The sequence below is a fragment of the Trichoderma camerunense genome (genome assembly GCF_050948025.1).
Source record: "Trichoderma camerunense strain CBS 138272 chromosome Unknown V8C40scaffold_7, whole genome shotgun sequence".
NCBI classification, from domain to species: domain Eukaryota; kingdom Fungi; phylum Ascomycota; class Sordariomycetes; order Hypocreales; family Hypocreaceae; genus Trichoderma; species Trichoderma camerunense.
In genome coordinates this window covers 1,127,477-1,142,543 of record NW_028145363.1, presented here as the reverse complement: position 1 = coordinate 1,142,543, position 15,067 = coordinate 1,127,477, and the positions used below count along the sequence as shown (strand labels likewise).

General features: G+C 48.2%; 5 protein-coding genes across 5 annotated transcripts; 1 reads left to right on the top strand and 4 right to left on the bottom strand.

Annotated features, from left to right (window-relative positions):
• Positions 1 to 14: 14 nt before the first annotated feature.
• Positions 15 to 1,695, bottom strand: V8C40DRAFT_242993 (uncharacterized protein). The gene is made up of 2 exons (XM_083215324.1): positions 641 to 1,695; positions 15 to 586 (listed from the first exon to the last, which is right to left on the bottom strand). Exons 1-2 carry the CDS (start codon positions 1,474 to 1,476, stop codon positions 379 to 381), a joined length of 1,044 nt encoding a protein of 347 aa, XP_083074313.1. The 5' UTR covers positions 1,477 to 1,695; the 3' UTR covers positions 15 to 378.
• Positions 1,696 to 2,728: 1,033 nt separating this feature from the next.
• On the bottom strand, positions 2,729 to 7,217 carry V8C40DRAFT_242992 (beta strand repeat-containing protein). Its single transcript, XM_083215323.1, has 3 exons — positions 6,946 to 7,217; positions 3,401 to 6,895; positions 2,729 to 3,324 (listed from the first exon to the last, which is right to left on the bottom strand). The coding sequence occupies exons 1-3, from the start codon at positions 7,193 to 7,195 to the stop codon at positions 3,023 to 3,025; spliced, it is 4,047 nt and encodes a 1,348-aa protein (XP_083074312.1). The 5' UTR covers positions 7,196 to 7,217; the 3' UTR covers positions 2,729 to 3,022.
• A 62-nt stretch (positions 7,218 to 7,279) lies between these two features.
• On the bottom strand, positions 7,280 to 7,660 carry V8C40DRAFT_242991 (uncharacterized protein). Its single transcript, XM_083215322.1, has one exon. The coding sequence runs from the start codon at positions 7,615 to 7,617 to the stop codon at positions 7,396 to 7,398; it is 222 nt and encodes a 73-aa protein (XP_083074311.1). The 5' UTR covers positions 7,618 to 7,660; the 3' UTR covers positions 7,280 to 7,395.
• Positions 7,661 to 9,093: 1,433 nt separating this feature from the next.
• V8C40DRAFT_242987 (EI24 domain-containing protein) lies at positions 9,094 to 10,929 on the bottom strand. The gene is made up of 7 exons (XM_083215321.1): positions 10,703 to 10,929; positions 10,561 to 10,636; positions 10,035 to 10,500; positions 9,948 to 9,979; positions 9,817 to 9,890; positions 9,676 to 9,746; positions 9,094 to 9,626 (listed from the first exon to the last, which is right to left on the bottom strand). The coding sequence occupies exons 1-7, from the start codon at positions 10,780 to 10,782 to the stop codon at positions 9,520 to 9,522; spliced, it is 906 nt and encodes a 301-aa protein (XP_083074310.1). The 5' UTR covers positions 10,783 to 10,929; the 3' UTR covers positions 9,094 to 9,519.
• A 376-nt stretch (positions 10,930 to 11,305) lies between these two features.
• Positions 11,306 to 12,900, top strand: V8C40DRAFT_242985 (lanthionine synthetase C family protein). Its single transcript, XM_083215320.1, has 2 exons — positions 11,306 to 12,331; positions 12,384 to 12,900. The coding sequence occupies exons 1-2, from the start codon at positions 11,382 to 11,384 to the stop codon at positions 12,595 to 12,597; spliced, it is 1,164 nt and encodes a 387-aa protein (XP_083074309.1). The 5' UTR covers positions 11,306 to 11,381; the 3' UTR covers positions 12,598 to 12,900.
• Positions 12,901 to 15,067: the final 2,167 nt, after the last annotated feature.

The following is a 15,067-nucleotide window of genomic DNA, read 5'->3' as shown; positions in this document are numbered from 1 at the left end:
GAGGCTAGCAGAAGTGAACAAAAGGAAAAAGTTGCAGTCTTGGATTAATGAAAGAAAGATGCCAAAGCATCTACTCATTCTCTGCCTAGGAAACGCCCCCTTGACTTTGGTTATCGTCTTGTCAGATAGTTGTACAGTATGGCTATATCTTGTTTTCTTCCCCTTCTGTCCGTGCCATCACTTTCCGCATCTTCACTCCAGCATGATACAAGGAAAAATATGCCAATCTCTTGGTGTCTTTGGCTTCGTTTTTGCTTCAAAAGGTGATAATGGCGGTACATGATCACCTACCTAGTATTCGTCGTCCAGCAACTTCATCACAGGTATAAGAATAACGCAATGGAAAAATGATATCAACAACGTCGTCTTTCCTCCCCTTTATTTGCTGACTGACTCCTCCTCAGAAGCCGGAGCCGGAGTGGTCTCCTGAGCCTCCTCGGCCTCCATCAGTCCTCTCTTCTCTTCCTCGGCAGAGACGAATCGCGTGGCGTTGCGTCGGTGGTGAGGGCACCATGAACGACGGGGAGAAGCACCACGGACAAGCATGCTCAGACGGTACACAACGCTGCACATAAACATGGCAAGGCTATTACAAATATTAGCAAGGAAACAAAATATCACGTAGGAAGAGATAACATACAAGGCAACGCCGACACCGGCAGTGATGCCCATCAATACGGGCAGGACAATGTGAGAGGCGACGCTAAGGACAAGGCGGCGCCAGTCGCGCTGAGAGTTCCACTCCTCCTCGTGGCCGTGGTGAGGGCGCTCGTGGTGGTGAGGGTGAGGCCTGTGGTCGTGGTGAGGGTGATGCGGGCGGTGGCCCTCCTCGTGGCCCTCCTTGGCACCGGCGGCCATGGACTCGTGGTGAGGGCCCTTGTTCATCTTCCTGTGGCAGCCACCGAAGCCCTTGAGCGCAGCCTTGGCGCGGCACCACATGGAGTGGCAGGGCATCTCGGGGACAGCCATGAGCTGCATGTCGGAAATGACAATCTCGCCCGTCGTGGCCTTGATCAGGCCAATCTTAACCGTAGGAATATCGTCGACAAATCGGTGGCCGACCTCGATGACCCTCAACTTAATGTCCACCAGCTCAAGCTTCTGCTCTTCATCCTTGGCCCGGGGCACGACGGCGAGGCTGTAGCCTAGAGTGCGCTCGTTGGCAGCGCCGCTGGCTCGCACCACCTCGGCGACCAAATCATCACGCCATGGGTCGGCATGGGGGTACAGCTCGAAGCCGTTGACCATCAGTCTCGATCCATCTTCCACGGCAAAGTCCAACTTGAGGTGCGTGTCTCGGCCACGGCACTGTCTGCAGGGAACTTCTAGGCTCTGGCCCAGGGCTTCGGCGGGAAGCTGGAATGTCTCTGGCTCGACGGGGAGAGCCTTGAAGATGTTCTCGTCCTTTTCGGATAACTCGGGGACGATGACGAAAGCAGCAGCCGCAGCCGCGAAGACGAGCGGCTTCAAAAGCATGGCGATGGATGGTGAATCTCGGGTGCTGTTACCGATGAATATCACAAAGAAAAAAAACGATGGAATAAGAAGCGACTTCTATCGTCGATTCGTCGTGGTTTGACAGCGGGGAGGAAACAAAGGAAAGGCTAAGAAGGAGGGCAGTGAAATCAAGCCTGGGGAGATAAAAGAGGTCCAGTGGCAAAGGATCAAATTGATTGGCCCAAACAGGCGTTGACGCAGCTCGGAGAAGCCTCTGGCCGACTCCCCGATACGAAAGCTGCCCGATTGGGTATAGCCACACACGCGACAATTTCGAGAGGGCGACGTCAGCTCGAGCACAGCCAAGAAAGATTGAGGCTTTGCAACAGCGCCCAGAAGCCGTATTATCCGTCCGGCTTTCTTTTGCCTGCTTTGGCACCCCTGGCAAGCATTGAACACTATTGACTGTGCTATATACAGCTGGTATTAATCAGACCTGATTCAATCATTCTGGAAAAGGAGAATGACATTTCGTTTATTAATAGAGCCAATTCCAGCAACTACTAATCAGTTAATATTCATCTCTTGCAGCAGAAAGGAATACAGACAATAATGACAGCGCTTTTAAAGCACTGCTACCAAAGGAAGTGATACTGTCACATTGCATGATCAAGAATGTGCAACATCAAACATCAAACGTACCAGCATACCTGGGCAAGAACTCGTACATGTACATGCTAATGTAGGTCATGTCCCACTGCCCCGTACGTACGAGTACGCAATACACCTACAGTAGCAGTGTAGCACCATCCCAGAAAAGGCACTACTGTATTGCGGGCGGGTGTCGCATCCGCCAAGACTGTGCCGGCTGCCTTTAGGCGAGCAGGGCCCTGACACATGTTGACACTGACACTGCTGTAGGTACGGAATACCTGCCCTGTAACCACCAATTCCGCTCTCTGTACGGAGTACAAGATGCTCAACTCGTAAACAGGCGGAATTCGTGTATGCACGTGTCTCGTAACGCCGTCTGCATGTCTCGCGCAAACTACCGTATCTTTCGAATTGGTATTTATTATTTTATTTATTTATTTATTTTTCTTTCTTCCTTTCTTCATTGTGGCTGTGCTTTGGACTTGATGCTCCGTAAACATTGGCCCTTGACTGCCTCCGAGGCACAGTCGTCGTTATGCTATAGAGTGCCTGTACATATCACCAATGCCAGCAAGCAGTCAGATCGATGAACCCGATATAACAGAGCCCTTTACAGAGCACACAACATTAAACCAACATGGCATTGAAACTACATGTAGTCCTCATCAATCACAATCCACTACCGATACACTATCTCATACCATACTTCCCTAACAGACAACAGTAGTCGTGCCTCTCCCAAGACACAAATGCCATGATACATATCCCTCATAATGACCTTAGTAATTCCCCTTATGAAAATTCCCATAAAAAAAAAAACTCGTATCAAAGCAAATGATAATTAGCGTTCCAACATTTCCATATATCAAGCCTCATTCTTCAATCCAACAGGATTAGAGTACACCCCCCATTCCTACCAAGTTTCTCCCTATCACTCCTCACCTTCACCTTCGACATGCTTCTTGAAAAGAGCCCGAAGGCGATTCGCTGCCATCTTGCTCCAATCCACAAGCTCACCGCCCCGAACAAGCAGCCCATCAGTGAAACTCGTCACGTTCTGGTGCCGATGCAGCGGCGACGAGGCTCCCCAGGGGTAACTCGGGTTAGGAGGCAGCGTCTCTACTTGCACCGACTCCGTTGGCACGGGATAGGCGAAGCCGCGCGAGCCAGATTCACGGCCCTTTGCCGTGGTCGAAGTCTCAAATGTCGTAGGGAATGGATATGGATACGAGTCTAAGGGGGGCATATCAAGTTAGCTTTCTTTTCTCTTCGTATTCTCAGCTCTTCTCTCTCTCCTTGATGTACTTACAGCTTCGAGTAGTACTGGTGAATGTTCCATTCCCAATCATCGTGCTGTTTGCCGCGCTGGTTGTGTTGCAGGTAGACGTATATAGCGGAGTGTGGTGGAGTGACGACTCTGGGACCCCAGTTGTTAATGGCACTGCCCAGCAGCGACTCATTGTCGTATTGCCGCTTTGGAATCGATGGCAGGTGGTTGTAATGTCGCTGGCATTGGGGTACGGATACACCCACGAGTGAGTGCAAGGAGGCGTTGCAGTTGTGCTGTTCAGGTAGAGCGTTGTGATAAATACGCTACCGGTTTGGCTGGACTCGTGCTCAGTCGTCATGGTGGTGTTGATCCAGCGTGTAGCAGTCGTGGGCGGTGCAAGCACAGTCTGGATGATAGTGGTGACTATCTGAGTCTCATTGCTGGTCTCCAATGAAGAGGATGTTTGCGAGATGACGGTACCAGATAGAGTTGATGATCCTGCTGTTGACAACGGCAGAGTCTTGGTAATGGTGCTCTCAATCCCCGTTGCATTGGATCCAGAAGCAGAGGCAGAAGCTCCCACGGTCAATGTAGAAACAATTACTGTAACCATCTGTGTTGTCGTTGTGGTGGATACGGCCGAGGCAGTTGAAGACGGAGACACCCGTGTGCTGTTAGTCCAAATGGGTCCGCTGCCAGATGCTTGTGTCGACAAAGTGCCAACTCGAGAAGAGACTGAAGTCGTTGACCATGGAAGAGCGGATCCAGTTGTCAAAACCAACGATGTTCCGTTTTGAGTGATGGTTATGACTGTAAAATTGCCTTCCTGAGACACTGCTGGGCCAGAGCTGCTTGTGGAGCCACCAGACCCTGTTGTCAACCACGATGTGAAGACGGTGGTTTGGACTGTAGTCTTGCCAGTAACAGTGGTGGGAATGATGACTGGGCTAGCTGTCACGTTGGTCGAACTAGTCGCCGTCCCTAATACCAAAGTTGAAGAGGCTGATGTGTAAGATGTGTTTGTCCAAGACGAGGATGGGGCGGGCAAAGTCGAGCCACTCCATTGGGTAGATGAATTAGACTGCGTCATGCTGATAGAGCCGGTGCTGAGAGGGATAGAGCTGGCTGTTCCGACTGGCGATCCAGTATTGGACTTGGTGATTGTGATGACGGAGACAGATGGTGAGCTACCCGATGGGGCACCAGTTGTGAGCCATATTGTAGACAAGTTGAAAGAGTTGGTAAACGACCACGTCAGGCTTCCGGCACTGGTTGTCGGCTGTGAACTCCACCCAGAAGTAGAATTGGTTGCTGGCAGAGGGCTGATAGTGACTGTAATCACACTGGGCCCTGCTGAACCCGAGCTACTGGGATTCACAACTGTGCCTGATAAAGTCTCAGTGGAATTGCGAGTCGTGGGAAAGGGCGGGTTGCTGGAACCAGGTGTCCCTGTGGGCACGCTGGTCCACGATAGCCAAGTCGTGTTAACTTGCGTGCCAGATGGGCGAGATGTTTGGCTAAAGTTCCAAGTGGAGGACACCGAATGGCTCGAGATGATTGACTGCGACACTGTCGGTGCAGTGTTCCAGGCTGTTGTGGTCACAACTTGCCCACCAGATGACACGGTTGTATTGCCAAAGGGTGGCTGGCTCTGGGTTACCGTCTTTGTGGTGGCATTGAGACTGGTTTGCGAGGCTTCGGTTGAGCTGGCAGAGTAATTACCAGTTGAAGAAACGCCTGTAGTAACAGTAATGATCACAACAGTCCCCGAAGGCTGGGAAGTCGCCGTCGAATTGGCAGAGCCTGAGCCCGAAAGGGTCGTAGTGAGAGTGCTGAAAATTGTCTGGTCCGCAGAAGTCGTGTTCCCAGGGAGCTGAGACCCTGTAGTGGACACAACATTTGACGAGGTCAAGGTCGCATTGGAGATTCCCGAGCTCAAAGAAGAGGCAGATGAGCTGGAAGGAGCAGTGCCTGTCAGCGTCTGGACAATGGTGGTAAAGTTCAGCGTAAATGGAAGAGTCGATACTGTAAACTGGGGGCTCGACGGTGCCTCTGTCGCAGTCACAGTAGATGTTGTGTTAGTCCATGATGCAGACTTGCTCCATGTCTCTGTTGAGGACGATTGAATCTCGCCAGAAAGTGTCAGAGTCGCCTGCCCAGTGCCGGTTGGGCGAATCGAGGAAGACGAGGTGCTTCCCACGGAGCCATTCGTCTGGATAGTCGAGATGATGGTAGAGACAACAGTGCTGTTACCAACTTGCGATGTCGAGGCACTCTCAGGCACAGATGTAACCGACGCTGCCACAGACGAGTTTAACGAAACCGATGTGGCAGACAAGATCGTTGTTACGTTGGACTGAACTACCGTGACACCAGTAGTGGTGCTCAGAGTAACTGACGTCTGGTTACCTGTAACCGGCAGAGTAGACGTCCCTGATTGAGCAGTAGATGCCGACGGTGATACGGTGCCTGACAAAGTCAGTGTCAACGACAGTGTAGCTTCGGTAACGCTAGTCGATAGAGATCCTGTGCCACTTATACTCGAGGGAGATACGGTCACAGTCGAGTTGGTGAACCGGTAGGTCGAGGTAGCAACTGAGTGACCGCTTGAGGAGGGCCAACCGCTAATAAGAGAGGATGATGTGTTGGACAGGACTGCTGACGAGGTGGTACTAGTCGGTGCCTCAGAGATGGTGACTGTGATGACAGTTCCATTCACGACACTTGTGATACTGTGGTCCGATATTGTAGTACCGGCAGGTAAGGTAACCACAGATGTCAAGGTCAGTGTCCCATTTGAAGGGGTGGCCACCAAAGAGCCAGAGGATGATGAACTCTCCGAAGCAGCTGAACCAGATGAACCAACAGAAGAAGTCACATTGGATCCCAACGAGGTTGACTGAGTGGATGACTCAGATGCTGGTTTGGTCACTGTTATTCCAATCGTCGTTATCGTCACGGTTCCATTCTCAGTCAGCTGAATGGACGATGACCCTCCTGTTGATGTGCTCGATGAAAGTGTCGAAGGCAACGGGGAAGTTGTGAAAACGGCTGTGGATTCAGCTGACGAAGAGACAGAGGAGGATGAAGACATAGAAGAAGATACAGGCCGAACAGTGCCAGATTCCTCACCAGTTGAGGACTTGGTCGAATTGGTAAAAGTCCCCGATGAAGTGCTCGAAGCCGACGTCACTTCAGTTGAGGAGAATGAATTACCAGTATGGCTAGATTCAACCGGAACAGTCTGTGCAGTAACGAATGTGGTAGTAGGCAACGACACGGTAATTGTCAGGACTGTTTGGCCAACAGAAGACTCCGTGGTTGATGTCACCTCCGTCTCTGTTGACGAGTGATGCTTATCCGTGGTGGAAGAAGCCACCGTTCCCGCAAAGGTAGATGATCCATTCTCGGAAGAGACTCTCGTGCTGGTTGAATTGGCTGAATGACCCGACAGAGTAGTCGAAAAGGTCTCCGTTTTGGTCTTGGTGGTCACATTAGACGCCGTGCCCGAGGAAGACTCAGCAGGAGGGGAGTCTGGCAATCCATTAGCTCAAGAAGAAAACATAAAATAAAGCCATACTCACAAGCGCCAGATTTAGTCGTAGTGGTAACAGAAGCCGTCGAAGTCTCTTCTCCATAGGGAGGAGGAGGGTAGTAGCCATAGTCGCTGGGCTCACCATAGTTGGCCGCTCGAGGACCCAAGACCTTGAAATGGCCGGCATCACCATCATGGCGATGATCCACGCCTCCAAGCTGAGCCACAGTTGCAGAAATGCAAGCGAGAAGAATCACTACCACTGGCACAAGGCCAGTAGACAGGATGGACGCTCTCATCGTGAGTGGGGACACGGGGGCTATTCATCGTTAGAAACAATAGGTTCTCTGTGACGCGTTCAGTCACCAAAGGCTCACCTTTCCCTTCAATGAATAGATTGTATGGAAATGTCTAATGCAACTTCTCACAAACAATATGATGATGCAGGACACGCAGATGCAGAGTGAAGTGCCGCAGAGGTGCAAAGGAGATAACAAGGTTAATGAATGGAACGAAGTAGTGCTCGAAAAGAAATGATGATTCCCTCGAAATGCAGTGTGAAGAAGAAAAGGAAGAGTAGAAACAACGCGAAGTGACGCGCCGTAGAAAAGAAAAGAAACAACGCGAACGTTTCCGACTTGGCAGCTGGCAGCCCAGAAAGTGAGAGAAAAGTGAACGACGCCCTTTGAAATAGGAGAGAAGAGAGAGGGTACAGGCACATCTGACCCGGGACCGGCCAATAAATGGAAGACACTCGTCTGCCAGCTGCCAGCTGCCAGCCCTCCCCTATTCCCTCGAGACATGTCCCGTCAACGAATTGAAGCTGGTCACACATCTTCCCAAAGCTGAGAGAGAAAACTGCGCTGAGCCTCTTCTTCCCGGCTACTCCCTCCCGAATCCCATGTACCGGCTCAGGCTGTGCAATCGCCACGGGTTACAAGAAGCTGTTCCGAGTCCTCTCCGAAATGCTCGCGAGTCCATGTCTCGGTCCTACTGGCTCATATGGGAAGCCGGACGTTGTAGCCAGGAGGGAGTCGCATGTTGATGAGCGAGCTGTCGAACAGGGTTCCCTGTCGTGGATACAGATACAACCGCTCAAACTCGCCACGGCTAGAACTCGTGTGCATGATCGGCAACGCGCAGCAAGATCCTGCAGCTGGAGGCAGATGGGGTGCACCGAGATCTGGGGCAACTCTCCATGCACGGTTGCAAACACCGCAGTCCAACCGTCCTTGTGTGACGGTTCGAGGTCAAGGCATCCGTGCCGAAGACACACGGTGAGGAACTAGTTTGTTGACGAAGGAGGCATCTCCCCGTATCTTGGGCTCGGTATGAAACCATGAGTTGTCGAGAGTAGAGTAGGAGTAAGCGTTTGTGTTGACATAGCCGTCACGCTTGTCGTTGTGGTGAACTGAAGAGAGCATTAAGTTTCTGATATAAGAGGCCAATGAGTATCAGAGAGCTCATATCTGTTTCCATCATGACTGCCTGGATATGACGATCGAATGATGAATGACAGTAGATCATATCATGTTCATACACAGACTTGGGACATCACTGCTATCTCCAACAGCACAACACAGCTGACCATCGTACGCAGAGGAGACATCGGATCGTCGATTCCGCGAGTACGCCATCGTAGCACAAGCAACCCATGCTGATAACACTGTTCCCACGTTCGTATTGTCGGATATTAGGTGCTCCTCCATCCCCCTTCTTTTTGGCCGAACGATGCACCGGGAGAGTATCCATATTCTCGCCAAGATGGGCTGTTAGACTCGGTCGTTTGCCTCCCGCCATCTCCCTCGCACAACGCCTTCTCGCATTATGACAGGACGTCTTGTGTCCTTTCACAACAATGAGGGCCGTGTCATCGCTACAATGAAGTCGTGTCATCGCAACAATGAAGTCGTGTCACTCCAAGAGCCTACCTGCAGGTATAGACGAGTGTAACAACCGTAAACAGGTCAGCCGCGGAAGGGAGGCCGGAAGCTCAATTCAATCTCTTTCAAATCTGCTTCCCATGCTCTCCCCTGTTCAGCTATGCCTTCCGTGTTTCAACTTAATTTAGACCGCGGCGGCTTAGGATGGTGTCCGTACCGACTCGACGGGTGCAGACAAATGCTTCAGGGAAGTTGAAGAGTAGAGAGAAATAAAGCCTCCGTTCACTAAGACACCATGTTAGCATGCATCAGGATAAGACAGTATGAGACGAGGTGCCTAATTTCCACAAAGGAGAGTCGGCCCTGGCTGAAAAATGTTCCTGGACAATGCTGCTTATATGAAACTGTCTCACGAGATACCGAGATCTGGCCGGTTCTGTTCTATGCTAACTACCTATTGTTATATTGTAGCGTTTTCGTCATTCTTTGTGAAAACTTGAACAATTTCAGGCTGTCACAGATGCAAAGTATCTCAAGATACTCAACCCACTCGGGTGTACGTGTGCGCGCGGAAACTCCATAAATAGACGATTCAACCGCGTTTCCAATCTCTCGGTGGTCAAAACCCTAGCCGCGGCCGAACATCCGGTAGCAAACATTGCAATAGCCGTTGCTCGATCACTCATACGATGCATCTTGAGCACTCCGTTTGACAAACCCCTGGCCGGCTGGCGATGAATCTAAAGTTCTTTCGCGTTCTCGGCTGCTTGTCTGAGATTTGGGGCAGTCTCTTTGACCATGGCGTTATTTTGCTGTTCAATATCAGCAGCCCAAAGTGCAGCACCAACTAAATAAGTCAATATCAGATCAGAGGACTTGCAGTGATGCGTTCATACCGGTGTTTGTGTAGGAGAAGAAGATGGACGCCACCGGGATCATCTCCAAAAGAGTCGCAACGACCCCAAAGCTGTAAAGAAATGACAATCAGCAGGAGATTTCTGATATGGATTGCATGATATCAGTGAGATAAAACATACGATGCATAAGCTCCAGTGTGATTATTGAGCCATTGTGTCCTCTGTGACTCAGACCAGTTCTTAAGTGTAAAGTACTTTACACTGTTAGCACAAAGACCTCGTTGGTAGCATCCGGGGTGGTAACAACATACTCGACTGTGTACGACCTTGCCTCTGTGTTTACCTGTTTGAAGTATTAGCAAGCCAATCTCCGTAACATGGAATTTTGATACACTTGCCATGCAGAAAGATAAAAGTAATGGTACCCACGACGGGGATAAAGTTGAGAGGCAGATACATGAAATATCGGACCATTGAAGTAAGGCTCATTTTATCGAACCGCTTCTTGAACACCTTGCCTAACTTCTTCATGGGATCACTTCCAGGTTTCACCTCTCGACCTTGTTGGACAACGGCCGTTGCGTTTCTCGACACCAGTGTTCCGTCAAAGGTATCCATGAGTGCTTCCTGAAGTATCCAAGTGCGGGAAATCATGTGAATAAGGATGGAACTCTCGTTGAGGGTGAGCAGAACTGTAGAATATACGGCCAATGGGCCATTGAAGAGCAAAAGAACTGCAAGCTGTGGTAGGTACGTAAAGGTAAACATGGCAGCAATAACAGAGATTGTGAGTGTGCCATAAGGGATAATTCGGTCAATCAGCGGCTGCCATAAGCTCCGGTGAGCGAGGAAGTAGAAGATGCCCTGCCCAAACCATTAGTTAAAGTCGACTACTGTTAAAGCTGGTGGTGTTTTGATGTGCACCTTGATGGGATAGAGGTATGCCTGGCTCTGGACGGCGTCAGAGGCCATGACCCTCGCTTTCCCGTAGTCCTCCTTGCTGATGGCCGTCAGTTTCTCAGTGCCCATGGTGATTGAGTGATTGACGAGTGTTGGACACGCTTACAGAGCATTCTCGGCCCTCCTGCTGATGGAGTCGACGACGCGGTTACGCAGCTTCTCTTCTCTGTGCGGTGATTCAGCCATTGAGCCGCCACCAGTGCTCGCCTCGTCCTGTGGAGAATGGCAGAAACTTGAATTGAGCTGAAGACTGGAGACGCAAATGGAATGCTGGATAAGCTTATAGTCTATGGCGTGCAGTTGGTTCGAGATGCTCTTTGATAGCTTGAAAAGTCGTGTCGCGAGGAGCTTTTTGGCTGAGGCGATGACAGGCGAAATGGTGTCGTCATTGGCATGTGGTGTGGGGCGAGCTTCTAAGCTCTGAAGCTACCTGATCTTGTATCACCTCCAGCTTTCAACGCCAAAAACGGAACATGGAGCACTCTAATCCATTAATATTTACCTTGATCCACCATTTTCACCTTGAATTTCCAATAATTAACTGCCTGAATGAATTTATTGACTTTACCAAACAGGCAACTCAATGTCAATGGAATCCAAAGGATGCCTCCGAGGTGCCGCCTAGCAGGATCTAGCCGCATCGTGCTAAATCGACCCTCCACCTGATATCTCCAGGGTAAGAATAAGGAACAGCCGCCTCAGCTCGATCGTCAACCATCAACATTCCAGAGGGATTCGACAGTTACTCCAGATCTAAAGATTCAAGATCCAAGATTGCAGTCGCCATGGCGCTCAAGTACATACCAAATGATCTCCCGCTACAGTCGCTAAATCACGACCCTCTGCAGCTAATGAAGTCGTCCCTGGAGCACATTCTCAAGACGACTCCTCCCCTGCCCGCTTACCCTGATCCGGCGCAACTTGGTGGCTTCATACGAGGCCCAACCAGCATTGCCTTTCTCTTCTTTCGACTCGCCACATTCTACCCTGATGTCCAAGTTGCAGGCCACACCCTCTTGTACTGGGCGGAGCAATACCTCAACGCTGACCGTGGAGAGCTTGCACTCACCACCAGAGTCGGGATAAGCTGTGAGAAGCTGGCATACGAAGCACTCAAAGCCTGTATCAGCAAAGATATCAATCATGTCAAGGCTTTCTTGTCCAATGTGCCCACCATTGTAGGACCTTATCCGGATTCAGAAAAAGATCCATTCGAATCGGAAATATGGCAGGGAAGAGCTGGCACGCTCTACTTCTTAAGGCTGATACGCCACCACGTCCCAGACAGCGCCGCTCTTCTCGAGGATCCAATCGCTCAGGTCTCCCAAAAGATTCTGGCAGACGGCTTAGACCAAGATGAAGGGGGGTGGACTTTCCACAAGCACAAGTACATTGGTGCTGGTCACGGCGATATTGGCATCATTACGCAGCTAGCTCTCACCACTCCTGCTCTTGCGCCAAAACTTACCCCCAAGCTTCGTGCTTTGCTAAACTTGCAAAAAGATGGAAACTGGCCTATCGCCAAGGAGATTGACGAAACCCGCCACCCAAGCCTCATGCAGTGGTGTCATGGAGCCCCTGGTTTCATCTTCTCTCTTCGTGCTATGCGGCCACACTTTCCCGAGCTTCATGATGAAATCGATGCCGCAATAAGCAAGGGCCAAGAAGCCATTTGGGAGCTGGGATTGCTCAGAAAGGAGCCAAGTCTCTGTCACGGCATTCTTGGAAACGCTCTGTAAGATGATCCGCTCTCCTTCTCTCTCGTAGCTATATTAACGCGTCCGCAGTAATCTACCTCGTGGGCCACGTAGAGAACACTTTTTCTCTCTTGCGACTGTCAAGGCAATGGAAAAGGCCAAGAGTGCTGATCCTGAATTGTTTCAGCCTGCTGATTATGGATATGACATGTCGCTGTTCTTCAAGTATCACTCTGGTGCAGCTTGGACCTGGGCTGTTTGTGAGTGGGAGAATCCGCCGATGCCTGTGTACACAGATGTTTGATGTTTGGAAAAAAACTCAAGTCTGCTGTTGGATGTGTTAATCGATGCTGTACATGGGCCCGCTTGAGTATTCGAGTTCGCATCAAGGGGCTGAGGCCGCCGGCTGATAATCTAATGGAAGCGATGGTGTATAAAGCGCCGCTATGAATCATATAACACAGTTTGAACGTGAAAAGAAACAGGGCGGCGCGCACAAAATTATATTAATATATATAGTAACGAGCCTCGTCCCAGTTAGCAGTATCTATCTTATTAATAGTAATAATAAGCTGCTTAACACCCAGAGTGTAGGTAAGTAGAGCGTACTTACGGGTCTGGTTATCCTTAGAGATACCAGCCTTAAACTTACTAGTACTAGCGGTAATAATAAAAATAGCGTAATTAGCCTAGGAAGTACTAGTGATTATATTCTTAATAAAATCGCAGTAGCTGGGAGCGTTTATAGATTATTTATTAGCACTAACTGGTAATTTTAGCATAAAGGTAATAGAGCAGATATATTAATAACGGTAATATAGTACTTAGGTATCTTAAACTTCTACAGAGTATTATTAATAGTAATATTATACTACGCTTAGCCTAGCGTAATTAATACCTAAAATAATTATATATTATTATACTGGAAAAATTATTTACTGCTGGCGCAGGTAGTAGGGGCGGGGGCAGTAGAAGGTAGTAATATAGGCTAAACCAGAAAAACCTTTTTCCCCTTTTTTTTTTTTCCGGGTAGTGCTTACACAGGTGACCCTATTTACTATATTTATAGCAGTAGTAGGCGGAAAAAGGTGGCGCTAACGCCGGCGCATGGACCACCTCAGCCGGGGTAGAGGTTGCTGCCTTAGGTTAAAGCTCGTTAGCCGGCTCTTCTTTAGGAACGGCAACTGGCTCCGAAGTAGGGCCGGGAGCAGAAGGTGGGGCCATGTCATCGGCCAATTGCAGAAGGAGAGTCTCTGTAGTTACATATTAATTATTAATATAATAAGACAGGGGCGTTAAATAAGACTTACGACTTTCTATATTAGTATATAGTACTATATATTAAATATATTAGCTTAGTAATTAAAGAAATAAAAAAGAGGAAGGGAAATAATAAAAAAAAGAGTATAAGGGTAAGAGTAAAGGTAAGGAAAAGGAGGTTAATATAATAACGCAGTAACTAAAGTAAAGGGGGAGCAGGGCAGTAAGACCGTAGGCCTGCGAGGTACTAAGATCACTAGACTAGAGAGTAAGAGTATAAAAGGAGAAAAAAGTAGAAGATAAAAAGGATAATAAGGTCGTAGGCCGGTAAGGTACTAAGCTTATTGGACCAGAGAGCGAAGAAGTGAGAGAAGATAAAAAGGGTGAGAGATAAAAAAGACAACAAGGCCGTAGGTCGGTGAGGCCCCAAGTTCACTGGAGCAGAGAGCGAGAGAGTGAGAGAAGAAGAAAAGAGTGAGAGATGAAAAGGACAATAAGGCCGTGGGTTGGTAAGGTATTAAGTTCACTAGAGCAGAGAGCGAGAGAGTGAGGGAGTAAGAAGAAAGGGATAATAAGGTAATAATAGATAGGGGGAGAGTAAGAAGGGACCAGAAGGCAGAGGAGAAAGTGGTAATAGATTCATGTACTCACTTATAACAATAAATCTCACGGAGAGCAATAGTACCAGGCTTATAACGGTAAGGCTTTTTAACGCTGACATATATTAGTATTAGAATAAAATAAAAAAGAGGGTAGTAATAGATTCATATACTCACTTATAATGATAAATCTTATAGAAAGCGATAGTACCAGGCTTATAATAGTAAGGCTTCTTAATGCTAAAATATATCAGTATTAAAATAAAATAGAAGAGAGGGTAATAATAGATTTACTTACTTATATTAATAAATCTTACGGAAAGTAATAGTACTAGGTTTATAATAGTAAGGCTTTCTAATACTAAAATATATTAGCATTAGAATAAAATAAAGTAAAAAGTAGCTTTATTTACTTACCTAATGCTAGAAGGGGAGCTTATAGATTAAAAAAAAAAAAAAGAAAAAAAAAAAAGGAGGAGGAAGAGATAAAGAAAATAATATTGTTTATAAAAATTATATAATAGGTGTAGCAAAAAGGGGCAGGAGTATGTAAAAGTTAGTATAGTAATTGCCTACCTTGGTTTCAAGTACTATAAGGTAATTGAGATAATAGGAGGCAAGTATAGTCTATTTATGTCATATAATAAAGCAAGAGCTTGCTTAATGCTAAGGAGTATATTAAAAACTGTTGTTATTATATAGGATGTAGGCAACTGCAGCTACAGAGGATGGAATAAAGTAACTTGGTATCATGGGTATTTAGTATTGCTTTAAGAAATGATAGAATGGATTAGAGAGGTAGTAATATGTAAGTACGATAGGTATTCAACTTAAGGCTTTTGACTTATATATGCCAAATACGGGCAATATAATAAAACTAAGAACCATCGGTGTATATAAAGATTCATCTTCCCT

What these genes read in the sequence shown, in the direction of transcription:
- V8C40DRAFT_242987 (XM_083215321.1), bottom strand. Translation starts at nt 10,782, where the DNA reads ATGGCTGAATCACCGCACAGAGAAGAGAAGCTGCGTAACCGCGTCGTC. An exon ending in CATACCTCTATCCCATCAAG is followed by an intron (nt 10,501 to 10,560) that starts GTGCACATCAAA and finishes TGGTTTGGGCAG; the next exon opens with GGCATCTTCTACTTCCTCGC. An exon ending in CACACTGGAGCTTATGCATC is followed by an intron (nt 9,747 to 9,816) that starts GTATGTTTTATC and finishes ATTTCTTTACAG; the next exon opens with CTTTGGGGTCGTTGCGACTC.
- V8C40DRAFT_242992 (XM_083215323.1), bottom strand. Translation starts at nt 7,195, where the DNA reads ATGAGAGCGTCCATCCTGTCTACTGGCCTTGTGCCAGTGGTAGTGATT. An exon ending in TACGACTAAATCTGGCGCTT is followed by an intron (nt 6,896 to 6,945) that starts GTGAGTATGGCT and finishes ATGGATTGCCAG; the next exon opens with ACTCCCCTCCTGCTGAGTCT. An exon ending in CACCAGTACTACTCGAAGCT is followed by an intron (nt 3,325 to 3,400) that starts GTAAGTACATCA and finishes TGCCCCCCTTAG; the next exon opens with ACTCGTATCCATATCCATTC.
- V8C40DRAFT_242991 (XM_083215322.1), bottom strand. Translation starts at nt 7,617, where the DNA reads ATGTGCCTGTACCCTCTCTCTTCTCTCCTATTTCAAAGGGCGTCGTTC.
- V8C40DRAFT_242985 (XM_083215320.1), top strand. Translation starts at nt 11,382, where the DNA reads ATGGCGCTCAAGTACATACCAAATGATCTCCCGCTACAGTCGCTAAAT. An exon ending in GGCATTCTTGGAAACGCTCT is followed by an intron (nt 12,332 to 12,383) that starts GTAAGATGATCC and finishes ACGCGTCCGCAG; the next exon opens with TAATCTACCTCGTGGGCCAC.
- V8C40DRAFT_242993 (XM_083215324.1), bottom strand. Translation starts at nt 1,476, where the DNA reads ATGCTTTTGAAGCCGCTCGTCTTCGCGGCTGCGGCTGCTGCTTTCGTC. An exon ending in GCCGGTGTCGGCGTTGCCTT is followed by an intron (nt 587 to 640) that starts GTATGTTATCTC and finishes TATTTGTAATAG; the next exon opens with CCTTGCCATGTTTATGTGCA.